Source organism: Trachemys scripta, chromosome 12 (assembly GCF_013100865.1).
Source record: "Trachemys scripta elegans isolate TJP31775 chromosome 12, CAS_Tse_1.0, whole genome shotgun sequence".
Lineage (NCBI taxonomy): Eukaryota > Metazoa > Chordata > Testudines > Emydidae > Trachemys > Trachemys scripta.
In genome coordinates, this window is record NC_048309.1 from 19277282 (window position 1) to 19293626 (window position 16345).

At 42.5% G+C, this 16345-nt stretch overlaps 1 protein-coding gene across 1 annotated transcript; it reads right to left on the reverse strand.

The window, feature by feature from the left end:
* Positions 1-11005, reverse strand: SERINC3 (serine incorporator 3). The gene is made up of 10 exons (XM_034786664.1): positions 10853-11005; positions 8809-8970; positions 7631-7824; positions 6785-6864; positions 5819-5956; positions 4940-5109; positions 3557-3647; positions 2773-2950; positions 1834-2058; positions 1-823 (listed from the first exon to the last, which is right to left on the reverse strand). Exons 1-10 carry the CDS (start codon positions 10889-10891, stop codon positions 685-687), a joined length of 1416 nt encoding a protein of 471 aa, XP_034642555.1. The 5' UTR covers positions 10892-11005; the 3' UTR covers positions 1-684.
* Positions 11006-16345: the final 5340 nt, after the last annotated feature.

Here is a 16345-nt window from a genome sequence, read left to right on the forward strand (position 1 = left end):
TTAAGACTTAATAAAAAACATGTTTTTCTAGTATAATTTTAATTTGAAACAGAAGTATCTGATTAGTTTAGAGTTAAATCAAAGTTAAAATATTTGGCAAATATACTAAACCAAGAAGCATAGTTTTCCATAAAATCTAAAAGTATTATTCTGGGAACAGGAATTAGAGTTAACAGCTACACATCAAGATATTGGTCTTGTAGTGAATGTATAAGCTTCTGCCCACAAACAGGGTGTTCTTTTAGACAATGGAATGTAGAAACTTACACAGTATGGCTTACACTTCCACATACTGAAGCATTTAGTGCATTATGCTGAACACAGCTTGTTCTTTAAAATATATTACTTTGTTTAATTGTTCTCTTCAATATTCTGTTGGATCTAATGGATACAACAAGTGTTTTTCTTCTGTGCTGTACAACACCACCACTACATCTGTAGTAGATTTCAAAAATGCACTAATAGCTAACCTCACGTACAGGTTAAAATAAAATAGTATCAAAATTATTGTAGTTTAGATACTACATCAAGCATTACATAATCCAGCAGTTTCTATCCACCTGCATGGAACATGAAAAGATGCATTTCTCTTAGTTTCAGAAAATAACTGAAGCAATACATGACATTTTGGCTTTCAGCAGAGGATCTTCAGGCATTTTCATAATCTCAGACAAGCACAATCATTTAAGTGAAGTCCCGATTGGTAAGGACAAGAGGAGCCACTAGGGTCCAGACATAGAGAAGGAGGCAGACCCAGCTTGAAGAGATCTTCACCCACACGGCTGGCCACTTGCTTGTCATAGTTTTGAAGTCTGCATCAGGGCTGGAACAATTGAAAAATAGTTGTTAATGACAAGCCTCCTCCTGCCACCCTCTCTGCACTTTTACTGAATTGAAGGTGCAGCATGTTTGGAACAACTCCATCATCATTTCCAAAAAGGCTCCTTGTCTTATAAGTGAAGACCCTAAACTGCAAAGTCCCTCCTTTCAGAACTTTAGACGTGTCCTGCCACCTAGTCTCAGTATGTCCCAGCCTATGTATGTTTATGCATCACCACTCTTAAAATTGACCCCACAGCCAGTTAACCAACTTCAGTTTTTCATCTCAGGCAGCTGTTCCTCCACTAAATTAGAAAATGCAAGACCACCCCATGTAGTAGGTCAGCTAATCACAAGAAAAAAGGCAATAAGTAGGTAGTGGGGACACAGCCTCAAGATGGATCATCTCAGTAGCTCTGGGGGAACCCTCACCACATAAGTGGCTTCCATGTCTGTAGTTGCCAACATTCCTTCTCCTGTTTGTCTTCTCAATCTCAAGCTGGGCAGAACCAAACTTTTCAAAGGACAGAGTCCCTGACTAACTCATTATGCCAACCGGAGGAAAGATGCACAGCCACAGGAATCTGAAGAAAAATCTAGTCAGTCTGGTATCTTCTGCTCTTACAAATTTGGACAATCCTTTATGCAGGCTCACCCACCCCACTTCTACTGTCAATGCCTTTAATGCTTTCTACTGTTTCTTTACTATCCTATTTCATCAACACAAAAAGCTAACCACCACAACTTTGATGCAACTAGCATGAAGGGAAGATCTCAAACCACAGGACAGATGTCCCTGATTTACGAGTAGCCTTCAGATTTCCAATCCCTAAACTACCAGTGAACTCACTGGATATAAAGGGGAATGGGGCATAAGAGTTACTCTCCCAGCAGGAATTAAAGCTGCACAAATAGTCAGATCAGCCACCCAGAGTTGATGTAGCAGGTGCACCTTTCATCCACCTTCACAAATATATTTTTATGTTTAAAAAGTTAAAAACATTTTGTTCCTACCTGTACCAGTTGGTGAGTGTCATCATGATGTAGAGAGAGGCAAGGAGCAACATGAAGTGAAAGAAAGCATAGCTGTACTGAACTGCCCCTTTCTCATTATCCATGACCCGACGAACTTCTCCATCTTCCACAGACGCACCATCGGTTCCCACATCATCCAGCATGGCACTGTCATTCCCAGACAAAGTCAGCTTGTTCACCTGGCTGTTACTGGAAGAGCGGATGCTGCAAAGTGACCCAAAAAAGAAAAGTTAAAAATCAATCCTATAGAACACAGGGGTGGGTTTCACTAGTGACTGTAACTACTAGTCAAATCTTTTCCATCCTCAAAATGTGTTGCGATTGACTGAAATTTTTCCAAAGGGGTAAAAAAGGAACGCTCCTTAGGAGATCCATTTCCATCCATGTTACATATCAGAGACCCAATCTTTGGAATAGGAACATCCCCCCCTCAGGCACCTGACACTGCTGTGGATATCACTGCAGGTGGCAGTACCACACCAGGAAGTTAACTCCTAGCCCCTGCTAGAGCTGGAAACTCAAGACTCAGATTCTACTTGCTATCAGTGGAAGCAGGGTGCTGCTTCTGAACTTCCAGTCCAGGCAAACTCTTACCCCAATGTGTTTAGTTTTTGTATTGTGATTGGAGGTCAGTTCAGAAACAACTTTCCTATTATTTACCTACTAAGTAACAGCCCCCTCCCCACTTCATGCTATTACGGCCTATTTTAGCTTAAGACGTCAACTAATTAAGAACAAGATTGGTGACGCCTCTACCCTCCTCACAGTTTTACTAGTCTTTCATATTTTTATTTGCCCACATCAAGCTAGACAGAGCCTTATGTGCAAGCCAGGTAGATTTAATACACAAACCCACCCAGTGTCCACAAAAGGAAGGGAAGTGCTGCCTGTTTCTGCTTTGAGGGACTCAGATCTTACCTAGAATACAGGAGACAAAGAACAAAGATACCAAGTCCAACAATACTCTGTGCATCCCACCACTGCAAGGACTTCGGTGGAGCCGGAGTAGCAGGTATGACAGTTGCATTAGCTGGAGCTATTGTGGGTGCAGTTATCTGTGTGATGATGTTCAACAAACTTGGGTTGCAGCTTCTATCTGAAAGAGGTTTTCAAAAAGAGATAAACGTCACAAGCTTTTTAGTAAAACTCATCCCTGTCATCTTGTTGGCCAGGTTTGTAGTCTAGAGTTCCTTCTGGACTTCCAATTGCTCTTGGATTCCCCAGTAGCGTCAATGGCAAGAAGTCTTCCCACCTGCACTTGACTAGATTAGTGTACTCCAATCAGGTCCTTTCTCAGATCTTTGCACAGACACCATCCTTCCCACATTCCAATCCCCCCACTGCTTGATTCTCAAAATATTTAGTTCTGTGGTTCACTAGAAAGGAGTTCAGAGAATGCAATATATAAGCCTAGGCTAGAGAATTAACTTCAGTCCGGACCTTGTCCATCAACCAGGTCTTTGGGACCTCCAGAATAGATTGCTGCAATATGCGCCACACAAAAGGAAGCCATTGAGAAGGTGAATATGACCACCTGACTATGTAGCAATTCTACACCTTGAGTATGCACATGTTGCATGGATTCTTAAATGCATCATTTGACCAGCAATCCCAGCACAATGGCTTCTGATAACAGTAAACTCCACTGATATGTTTGTTTTAAAAATGGAATACATTACTACCAAGGCAGATAGATGCTTACCAGGCTCATTAGACATAGCTGACCAAGTGAGATACATTGTGTAGAGACTAATAACAGAGGACTGGAGGAGGCCAGAGTGAGGTTGATGTTCCTGTTTAAAGACAAAATGCCCTCCAGAGTCAAAAAAGGCATTTCAGCTAGAGCTGGATTTAATCCTAATTGCTGCAGATTTGCCTAACATCTAGTAACTACAATTAAACCCTTTAAAAAGTCTTGCCTATGAGTATTTAGTGACTAAAACATTTGCCATAACTGTTTAGGGCCATGTATTACATATATGGCAGCAAATAATTCAGGGGTGAGTACCACACTGGTAGTCTATCTTTGGAGGTTGGGAACACTGGCAATAAACCAGCCAGGGACACATGTTCATCCCTCTTGACCCAAACGTATGCACTGCACACAACATCTTTGATCAGCAGCTCTTGCTTGACTTAATCGTGACAAGACTCTGACTGTAGCAGGTTTGCAAAATACAAGGCTAGCAAATAACTTCTGAGCAATATCTAGTAATCCCCTGATGCATATTAGCAGAGGTGGTGACTCAAAATAGATTTGGGGAGGAAGAGTAGCAGCTTTAGAACCCAAGACCTACAGATATGCCCAGTATTCTTCAAAGGGTGTTTAGCCAGATGAAGCAAGTGTATTCTACCTGATGCAGAACTATTTTTTGTTTAACAGACATCAAAACAGGTCATCAAAGTATGCGCCTGTTTACAATCACCCAAAATAGAACCATCCAAATTCAACCCTCAATTTACACATGTGGAAACCCGCATTAAATGAAAAGGGTTGCACAATTATCATAAAGGGCAACATTGTATCTTACAACAGCAACAATCAATCAGAGCAAAGGAAGACTAATCTATCATCATTCATTGTTTGCTAATGAGGCCAAGGGTTCTTAGAAATTTTCATAGTGCACCATATCTCATGAAAGTATTCAAAAGCATCTTAATGACTTATGAGCCTAAATCCAATTGATGTCATTTAGGTATGCTGAAAGTTTTACCCAGCATCTCTCAGATGCCTCCCCTCTGATCCACGGTAGCTGTAGCATCTCTGAGGCAACCACAGCAACTGCTTTCACTAAGTGCACAAAGAAATAGTTTGGTGCATTGTATTTCAGATGTGTCTAATATAATGCCGATTTCTAGCCGTCATTATGTGACATGCCAGCTTTCTGCAGATGGTCAGTAAATGCTTAAATGTCCATAGTTCAGGAACTATTGCATTAGGCTCTGTTTTCTGCTTATAATCTCATAATCATTAGCCTGGTCTCATCCTGTGACAATTTTTTTCTGAATGTATACTTCAAAGGAGATTTAAAGATATTGCTGTCTGTGTACAAAAGGATTTAACCGAAAATAGAAAATGTAGTACCTGAACTTTCGGAAGGATAGAAATGATGGAGACAACAATGCACAAGATCATATTAAAGCTGATGAAGAACTTGTTCTCAGTACAACCATCAGGTTTAGTGTAGAATACATAGAAGAGCACAACAGAAATTATCGACAAGATGTAGGTCAAGCTCGTACAAGAAAGTAAAGCTGAAAAAGAAAGACAAGTTAACTCAACACAGGGTGGAAACAAGTACTTCTGCAAGCTCCCCATTGGGGCACTTACCAGCCCTGAATTTTAGAGGCAAGATTTTCTCTCTACCCCACATAGACTGGGTGCTTTTATAGTGCCCTTCTTTCAAGTTATTTATAATATAAGGAGCCACAGAGGTTAGTGTTCTCAGCTAAAATAGTTAAGTTAAATTGCTAATTGTTATGGTTGTGTCACTGGAGCCATTTACAATCACATCAACAGCCTACAAGCATGAGGTGCAGCCACATTATCACCATTATGCAGACAGGGTGACTAAGGAAAAGAGCTTAGCTGACTTGCCTGAGGACATTAAGGGAGTCAATGGCTGCTAGCCCTGTATTCAGACCATGCCTCTCTATGTAGCTGGGCAAGAAATTTAAATTTTATTTCTTATGACCATCAAAATGGACAGTGACTGACAGGTCTACTTCCCATTTTAATTAATGAGACAAGAACCAGCGTGTACATAGAGCTATAGCGGAGCAACACTGCAGCTTCTAATTCCTCAAGTAACTCTGGAGTTTCAGTTGTAGGATGCAGATCAGAGAACAGCACGTATACAGTGGCAGGGCTGTAAGAGGCTATCCCTTATTTTTGTACTTACGCTATGTACTCATTGTTTGTTTCTTCTAGTTATGTTTTGCATTCTCTGATTTAGATACCTACCCACATACCAACACCTGGAGTTTCCTTCCTCCATTCGCTCAACCCAGGATTCATTCCAGGAGTGAGCAAAGTCCACAAGCAGCACCAGCTGGATGAGGATAAAGCAAAAGGCTCCAAGAGTGCCAATAATAAACCATGCTAGAAAAGACATTGAAGGGTATTAAGTTACAGTTTTTTCTCATAATTTGTATTTTACTAGGTAGAAAAAACTAGCCTCAGATTAACCAATAAACTGGCTTATCAGCTTTTTAAAGGAATAGTGAAAATATAGCCAGGAAATTCAGTCCCTTAATACTCTATGGTATCGATCCTGCAAATACTTACACATGTACTTGGATCTAGAGCATGCTAGTAGTTTCACTTGCTTAATTTGAGTCACACTGAAGTACGTGCTAAGTATTTGCAAGATTGAGCCCAAAGTGTTTTCAGAGAGAAGAATTCAATATTTAATGTAAGACACTATTTTCATGTCCATAAGTGACCATCGAAGTTTATGAAAGGTGATTTAACTCCCCAACAATCCTACAAAAAGGATGCAAACAGTACTAGTCATAGGTAAACACTTCCTTAGAATAGCTGACTGAAGAAGATAGGGATCTTCTGCAAAGGCCTTTAGGAAGTTCTTAAATGCATTGGGAAACAAAGTCTTTCCTGACATCTACGAATATGAACAGTGACAGAAGAGAAACAAAGATTTAGTCAGTCATAAAAACACTTAAAATAATTCAGGTATTTAACTATAAATATGGAGCTCCACCCCGTTTATCTGAAACGGCACTGCAGCTATGCCCCATGTACTGCTTACCTCGTAACTTCCCTGATTACCAGAACATTCCAAGGAAATGGGGTTGCACGGTATGTATTCTACAATAACCATAACTTGGAATGCACCAACTATATCCTCTGGTAATTTGTGAAAAAGTTTGTATTTTCAAAAGCGATTCCATGACTATATATTAACTTTACCTCTTGTGAAAGGCCCTTCAGGAATGTAAAAGGCTCCAACCATGATACCAACTATGGCAGCTATTTTGAAGAACCAGAACCTTTTTAAAATAAAAAGACAAACATGTTTGACAGTGTTGGTCCTCTATCTGTACAATGAACACTGCTTTAAGTGAACAAAATATGGCTGATTAACAGACGTGATTGTCCAAGCATATGCAGGTTTCAAAAGACCACTCTTATTTGGCAGTCTCCTGTGTGAAAAGACCATCTCAGAGCATTCCCAAATAGAATTGTATTCAGTCTGTTCCATCGTTATTAGACAGGGTACACATACACCCAAATGAGTTCTTGGTGATGAAATATCTATAACATTTCACAGTGCTTTAGCCTAGAGAGAGAATGTTAAAGAAGAAAACGTTTAACAAAGTCTCCGTTATTTTAAAAGGTTTATTTTAATTAAGGTATACTAAAAAATATATTTGTCAAGAGTCTCCCTTTCCACGCCATCTTTATCTCCCTTTTTAAAAAAGAAGATGGCAGTTTCAAATGAACGCCAGACTCCAGAGAATTATATGCGTTTGGGAAAATAACAGAACAGGAGAGTTAGCTGATTTCAAGGCATAATGTTTCAGCTTCTAATTATCAGTACTTTAGAAAAGCAGTGCAAGTATGAGACTTCCTAGGGATCTTGGTTACCTACACACTTTCAGAAGCAGTTGTCTAAGCAATCAGCAAAGGAACTACAGGACTCAGTCCAGGCTGTTCATCCACATACACCTAAGGAATCTGTCACTATCTGGGGAAGAAATTAGTAAGAGACAGACGAAGCAAGTTAACAGGCAAGTCAGTACAATGCCTACATACCCATTGTGCACTGAGGCTCTCGGATCGTTACTCGTTTTCACTTGTATCATAAGAAGAGAGAAAATGAAGAAGAACACTGCCATGGCAAAGCTGATTCGATAGACAGCCCTGTATCCAACCAGCACATCGCAGTTGACAAAGCCATTCATGTGTGGTAGCCGGGTATGAAGCCCCTCATCACAAAATCCAGGCACCTGGATAAAAAGAGACTTGTAACTTGCAGTTCTAAGACCGCAGTTACAAATATGTGGAATACATAAATAATGCAAGGGTCTCAGCCAGCTTCCCTTTGGTGGCCATTGCGAGAAAAGGCTTTGCATCTGGTCCACAGGCAGAGATCAGATTTGTTCCTAGTGTCACCTTTTCCTCCCCATATCACTGCATAACCAAGACATATAGAGAGTAACTAATTTACCCAAAAGGAAAGTATCAGAGTGTAAGGCTTAGAGCAAGGATGTTAATTTGGTATCCTCATTCTCTAGGCTTGAGGTGCCCAAGTGTCACAAAAGTGAAATAGATATTTCAGACTAGGAGCCAAACAGAAAACCATTCCATAGATATTGTGGCAAGTCTCCATTATATTCCTTTGCCCACTCCTGCGTGGCAGCTTCAGTGGCACTTCACTTCTGAACAGACAACTGACTTTTTGGCAGAACTCAGTTAATAGTTCTGGTCAGTTAATATTTTTGTTGCCCCAAGTCTTGAAATCCTCTTTTCCAGCCACCATCCTAACAGGATCCTATCTCCAGTTGGGACAGGTGTTCTTCCTATTCAAGGATTTAAATCAACACAGCAGGAGCATCTGAATTAATGGTGTAACATAAATCTCTTCCCCAGCAACATAAAATCTGAATGAACTGCTCTACAGAGAGAATTTGCAGGACAGTGACAGGCACTCTGAACAGTGCTGTGCTGAGGACAATGTGAATTTAAAAGAAAAAGTAATTTACTTACTGGTAGTTTACATTTCAATTATGCACATGGGCGACACTCGTAAATCTTTGGATTGCTAAACACAGTTAATTTTTCCTCTGTTTGAGAAATTCCCCCCTTTCAACAACTCCAGTTTATTTGGGCATTTGTGTGTGAGATAGTCCATGGCTAATAAGAAGAACTGGGGGCTACTAGCATAGATCATGGCTTTGTTACAAAGGAGATCACAAATGTCTTATTCATACCTTTTTCAGCTGCTCTTCCATTCCCGGTGCTAGCATGATACAGGCAACAAGCGTACTGAGAAGAAGGAGGAAGGCATAGATAAGACGGGTCACTGTGGAATTCTTGCTGTTTGGACAACATCGACACAGCAAACATGAGGCACCGCTGCACAGACATGGAATCTGGAGAACCAACATGGGAATTGTAAGGGTATTTCCGTATACAGACCTCACTTTCAAAAGGGCTAATCATCATTAAACACAGTCCCCTACTCAGCCAAATACCGCTTCCCTGGAAATTAATAGCCCTAGTTACTCACTTCCTGCAGAAGTTACTACAAAAATTAGAGACCAAAGTGATCAATTTACACATCAAGATTCACCTTGATGGCATTTTTTCTACAGTACATTCTTTATTGCTTTATCATCTTCATTTAATGTGTCTCAAGTGATGGCACTCCCATCATTTTACACGTGTGATTATATTTTTAGTTTTAGAACAGTACTCCAAGGCATAAAATCATGCACGTACAATACAGTTTAGTTTACAAAATAGAAGATTATAGAAATATGGTATGGTCACAGGGACTGTAATTACATTAGAACAAGTAGTTCTGCACTTCTCAGCACAAACACACAAGACTTATTTTGCTTTCTACTTATTACAAATGGCTACCAGGCTGTAGGGACCCACTAATAGGAAGGAAAAACACAGGGGACAGTTATAGTGGGGCAGCAATGAATGATTCTATTCCTCATGAATGGTGCATGCTCAAATTTGAAGTTCTTGATTACAGAGAAGCTTTAGGAGATGTTATTTATGAAAAGTTGACAGTGTTTTCATTTCTCTCTACTGCTATCAGCATTTATCAATTATGGAAACAAGTTGTATTTAAAACCAGTTTCTGAATTTCTTATTTAGAAAGTGGTTTCAAGAGCATCAAGCTTAGAAAAAAACCCAACCTAATTGGTTCCATTGTTTTATAACAGTACATAAAACAAAACTAACAGTTTTACAACTATTTAGCTACATCTTAAAAATATTTCAAAGCTCATGGTCAGTAATTTACACCCACAAACGCAACACCAAAAAAATGAATTAAAATCAATAATTTCCAGGAAAACAGTTCTTGTTTAATCTTAGACATACCACTGCAGTATTTCCAATCTTAGCACTGGACTAATACAAGAGAACTAGAAAGTGAAGGTAGCAAATACATTTTCATTGTTTTAAGGTTAATGAAATGCACGTAGTAACAACAAAGACCACATAAGTGATGTCACTAGATGTTTAAGATTCTTTATTATAACAGACTAAGTAACCAGCATTTTTAAAAAGCTCCCCCCCCTCCGCCCAATCTCTCCCCTAGTTTATGGGCTTTGCCCTACAATTACCCAAATGAGCCGCTGCTATGTCCTCAGAGCAATTTGTGTGTTGTTGATAATACAATGATTACTTCCTGTGTTACGCCTCCTGAGATTACAAACACGAGGACGGACTTCCCACAAATAAACAAACAATGTCTATAGTATTCGAAATGAGACAGGAAACCCCTGAGCTACAGCAAGAAATCCCCTGGATCCCTCGGGGCATTTGCCAAGTACCACTGATCAATGTCACATCCCTTTCCCCGCACCGCCTGCCTATCGAGCTCCTGAGCCTAGCAGCTCCTGGGGGCTGGGCCTGCCTCTCGCTATGTGACCGTACAGCGCCGTACACAAGGGCTCGAAGCTCGGCCACTGCCCGAAGGCGCCCCCCGAACAGCCGTGATACGCGGCTCAGCGCCAGACGCAGCAGAGCCCCACTAGTAGCCAGCGACACCAGGACGCAGAGCTCGGGGTGGGGGGGTCTCCGGGCCTGGAGACGAGCCTTAGCGGCGGTAATAACACGCCCCCACCCCGGGCGACCAGGCCTCACAGCCGCATCCCCCCGGTGATGGGGGGGGCAAGAGGGCGGGGCAGCATTTTCTCTGCCCGAATCATACGGGGGCCCACGCGATGGGCGGAGCTCGCACCCCCACCAGTCGCCGTCAGCACCTTCAGGGGAGGCCACCCCGCCACTCACCCAGCTGGCCAGCGAACAGACCCCCAGCACGGCCCCCATGGTAACAGCAACTGCTTCGGGCTCCGCTGCCGCTTCTGACTCCTTCTTCCCCCCTGATGCGACGCCACTTGCGTCATCACGGTGCACCCGCCCCGCAGCCCAGCGCTCATTGGTCGCGTCCTGAGCGCGGTGACGTTATGCACGCATGGAACGATCTGTTAGGGGAGGGGAGGGAAGGAGGCAGATCAGCCAAAGAGAAGACAGAGAGCCCCTTGGAGGGCGGGGCTGGGGTAGCAGCCCAGCAGGGCCTCCAAAGCGGTGATCGGTGACGTTTCGCGCAGCCAGGCAGTCATTGGTCGAAGAGACCACGTGGGTGGTACCAGTGTTAGAGCCAGCCTATGGGGGCACTTAGTCAGCTGGGTAGCAGTTGACAGGAAGGGCCCGAGGCTGTTCAACCGTCCCCTGTATCTTTCACCCGGTGGGCGGGGCCATTGGCGGCTCCTCTCCCCCTCCCACCAACTGCCATGGCAACCGCCAACAGCCTGCTGAGGCACCAGGCCTCAGCCTCCCCTCAAGGTAAGCCTGCCAACCCCACCTGGAGGCAACTGTACCCAACCCCCAGCAGCCAGGGAGTATCTGGAGAGAGAACACAGATAAGACCGATAACATCATTTTCGTAAACTGCAGAAGTTGGACGGCTGCAGCATCTTTTGCTGGCCACAGACTCTGAACATTAGCTCTCCCAGTGTATTGTGATGATAATGGAAATCCTTACTGGCAAATTCATAAAAACCCCATCCAGGCTGATCGAATACCTGCCAGATGATAAACTTAAGAGGTGAGCCACGCCAGTGTGACGTCACAGTGCTATGATGGCACAGGGGCACGGTCCCATTATAACGTCAACACGCCATGTCACCGTCGTGTTGCGTGAGCATGATGTCACGTCCTGGCCAAAGAGCATCGCCTTGCATCCTGTTTTGGCGACGCGTCGCAAGTGGACATAATGTCATGTTCTGCTATAGGGAGGGGGCACCCCAGTGGGCAAGCTCATGAAGGTGTCCTGTGAGGGGGTGCTGTCTGGGACTTATTATGCATGGCTGGAAACACCCATAAATCAAAACCAAATAATGAATGCCAGTCTGTGCAACCAGATGAACCACGTCAGGGGTCGTGTTGTGGCCACCGTTTGTTTGTCTTGCCTGTTCTGATGTGGAGAGAGAAGAAAACGACCCCACAAAAACCCAGGCAGCCTCCTAAAATACATCTATCTGTTCACATTGTGTTTTACCATGGTAATAATCTAAAATGATTTTTGAATATGGTTATAACATATTTAAGTCCCATCAGCATAGGTAAAACCAAACTCTGTTATAGCACAGTTGGGATTACATCACGTTACCCAACAGGGCAGTTGTGATCATGTAGACAGGCCATTGTTGGATGTCTTTCATTGTAAAAGCTTCCAAACTTCCCAAAGCTTTACAAACAACATACATTCATCACTGAAACAGAGTCATCGCTGGTCAGAATCTGGAAAATCTGAATTGGAAAATAAAAGATTGTGGTGCTTTTCTAAACTTCACCAACTTGAGCTGCCAAAATTAGATGTGGCTACCAGTAGATTGTGCAGATGTTCAAATATGATCATGCATACTGTCTGGTCTTTAAATAAAATAAATTAATGGAGACATCCTACCTCCTAGAACTGGAAAGGACCTTGAAAGGTCATTGAGTCCAGCCCCCTGCCTTCACTAGCAGAATCAAGTGTTGATTTTGCCCCAGATCCCTATGTGGCCCCCTTGAGGATTGAACTCACAACCCTGGGTTTAGCAGGCCAATGCGCAAACCACTGAGCTATCCCTCTCCCCTGAGTCTTTGCTGGACTCCTTGAACTTGGCTTCTTCATGGGGTTGAGGGGGAGTAAATGATGATGCTCTCTCACACTTACCTACTCAAGGCACTAAAATGAGCTGTCACTCAGCAGACTGCGTGATGCTTCTCTCTCCTTTCTTACATGCTTTGATGAGCAATGAAAATTAACAGCGTTGACCTTTATAGTATCCCTACTGGCATTTGAGTTAACAGCCATTAGAGTGGGGCAATTCATATCTCTGAGAGCTATTGTTTCCGGCTTTCTTCAAACTCAAGACATTGATGCATCCGTTACACTTTTACAGTCACAAAGGAAAGGGCAAAATAAATTTCAAAGCTCCCTTCCTTTATTCCCATAAATACTCTCTATGCTCCACCTAACCCGATAGGGGGATGAAAAACAGATACTAACTCTACCTCTGTTTGTTGTACCTCTACCTCTTCTCATATGAGTAAAACAATGAAAAGTCAATACCCCTCTCTTGTTAACTTGGGAATGAGCTGCGTGCTATCTTTAAATTTAAACATTGTAAGGAAAAAATGCACGCATGTGCTTCCCTGAGCTCCCATCCCCTACATCAGCAAGCTCCTCTATGCTTGCCTAGCAGGACTGGCTAGACTCCTGAGTTTCAAATAGGTCCTGGCTCTGCATGGTTGGTGTCCCCTGCTGTATCTCCCCCCTCCTCTTTCTCCTTTCTCCCCTCCTTACTATTTATGGTAGGGGTCACTGTCTCAGGCTCCACCTCCACAGTGGTCTGTGGGGTCTCTGCCAAATATGGCCTGCAGCTCGTAAAAGTGGCAGGTCTGCAGGGCAGCATCACATCCACTGTCACCTTCTCCAGACATGCGGTATCTCTGGCAAAGTTTCTTTGCATTCATGTGGAACTGTTGCTCATCCCTCCTGCATCCCCTGTGCAATCTGCTCATAGATGTCCACGTTTTTTATGACTGTTCCACAGCTGTGCTTGCACCACCTCTTCTCTCCCCAGGAGATCCAACACTTCCAGTCTACTGTGGGCAGGAACACATTTACTACCTTGTGTGTACGGAGCCAGCATGGTTGTTTGGGCAGTTACACACAACAAGGATCAGCTGATAGGTTTGCTTACCAAGGTGGGCAATAAGGAGAGGCATTTCAAAAACACACAAGGCTTTTAAAGGTGGAGGGAAGGGGAGGCAGGAGCAGAGGTTTCTGTCCTCTGAGACCTCTAGGCACTGGAGTTTAAAACTGTGACCAGACCATTGTTGGAAACTGTTAGAGTTGACACAGGTCATGCAGTGTCCACAATCGCACTGTAGAAACTTAAGTAGGTTGACCACGGCTCTATGCCCTTCAAGGGAGGTGGTTTTACTGTGTCACCATAATGGGTTCTTACATTGCCAGAGACTAAACTCAGTGTAGTCACATGCACAAATAAGTTGATGCAAGGTGACTGATATCAACTTTACTTTGTAGTGTAGACCAGGCATCAGTTCACATTTCCAAGGTTGACTTCACAGCTGAAACAGCAAGAGACTTACTCCTTTAAAATGAAAGTTGAGACTGGAAAATAAGAAGCAAACTTGAGAGTGTGCCAGCCCAGTTCATGCCCTGCCTCTAGTATATTGCATCTGGGTAACAGCACACCGCAAAAATACAGAATTTAGCAAAGACAGCAAAGGAGAAGCCCATGTCTGGTTATCTAGATTTCCATATCAAAGCCATCCCCGTACTATGTGAGCAAATGAAACTGAAAGGGAGTGGAGGAGGGGGCTGTAGTGAGGCAGACTAATTAACATCAGTGGTAAATTAGCTAGGGCACCAGAGTTTATATGCCAACTTTGAGGAAAAGAAACTTGGAATTTTTAACAGATACAAATGGTCAGAACCTTAGTTGTACTCATCTAAAAACTGGCTACCAGATAACCAGACGTGCAATAAAGAAGCCATTTTCAGCATGCAACTTTAATACTTAGCCCTTCTAAACAACTTTACAATTTAAAGGCACAGTGTAACAAAGCAGGGGGAAATCAACAAAGCAAGCTAAAAACCTATGCATTTTGGCCACACACGTAACCAGAGCACACTCAACACATTAGATTAGGCTTTGCGTCCTGAGACCCATCATCTCTGGGCCCCTCCTCCAACTGGATATGGGAAATTGCATGCTGGGACCGGTCATCTCCATGGGCCACACTCTTTGTAATCAGGTCATCTGTGAAAATTAAATGTGCTCCCTGGGACAGGACTCTCCCAGTAAATCACTGATATGGTATCTGCCAGGAAATACCTAGACCTTTACCCTATTAGAAGCCTAACTTTCTTATCCTTTTCACATGCACGAAAAAAATCTCTAGGCAGGAAAGGTCACAGCTAAATCTCAACTGCTTCATTGTGTGTGTGCACGCGCAGCGTCAAAAATTCTGCATTCTCTTCCCAGTTGCATCACTCACTCACTGTGTGAGCGAGTAAGTCACTAAGCATTCAACTACCCTAGTGATGGATGCTATAAAAAGGTTTTAGCTATAACATGGGGATAAAGATGTCTTCACAGGCCGTGTGAGGCTTAGTTAATGTTTGCAAAGTGCTTTAGGCTCCTCAGATGGCATGTGCTCAGGAAAGGCAAAGGATCATTTTTAACATAGAAAGCTTTTCCCTTCAACTTTATTCATCACAAGTGATTTCCAAATGCTCATTCGATTTCCTAGCATGCATCTGGTTCTGCATAACATCATTTCAAACCACACATATCTAACAAGAGATAAGGATGAAGTCATCCTAGTGCTATCAACTGTGGGAAAAGAAGCAGAATATGCCATGAGGTTATCCTAATCATTTACAAAAATAAACTGCTGTGGTATGTGAATTGGTTGTGCCAGACTGAGCCAATGGTGCATCCCATGTGTATCTATGTGTTAGTTGAATGAAGGGGCAAGAATTAAGTCCTTGAAATGTAATCTTGCTTGGGCAGTTTCTAAAGCAAAATGTAGCGTATCTGGCCAAGCCTTCTTGGAGACAATTCACTGCAGTTCTTTGTGCAACACTACTGGCAAGAAGCTATCAGGCTTGTGGATTAGTGCTGTCCAGATTAATTGCAAGGGTCTCCTTACATGGTAGTGAAGATGTGGAACTTTCCTCTGTGTTCACTGTAGTAGATGATGATTTGTTCTGCTTGTTTCTGTTTTTTCACAAGTGACAGATAGATCCTGAGTAGAATTGAAGAATTTAGAATTTGTTACTTTTTAGCCAGATATTTAACATATTGGAATTTCAGAATAGGAAAGTATGGGTTGTTGACAAGTCAAGCTTATAATTATAAAATTACAGGTAACGTATGTGTTCCTTTGATCACAGCTCCTTTAACCTGTATATATGACCGGGCACTGTCCTGTCTTGTGGATTGTATGTGTTTCAGAAACACTGAGATGCTGTAGTTTGCTCTTTAATAAACTCAATTAATCCTTTCTCTGCCTGCTAATAATAATCATTGGACTCCTGTTTTGTAAAATGTTTAGTCTTCCCCATTATTAATGATTGCCATGTCAATTGGATCTACTGGGCATAATTATAGTGGAGTTTTCATTTAAGAGAATTGTTTTCCCAATTGTTTAGTTCAGTTCCTGTAGGTATTTTCTTTTAGGCTGAACTGTATTCAGTTA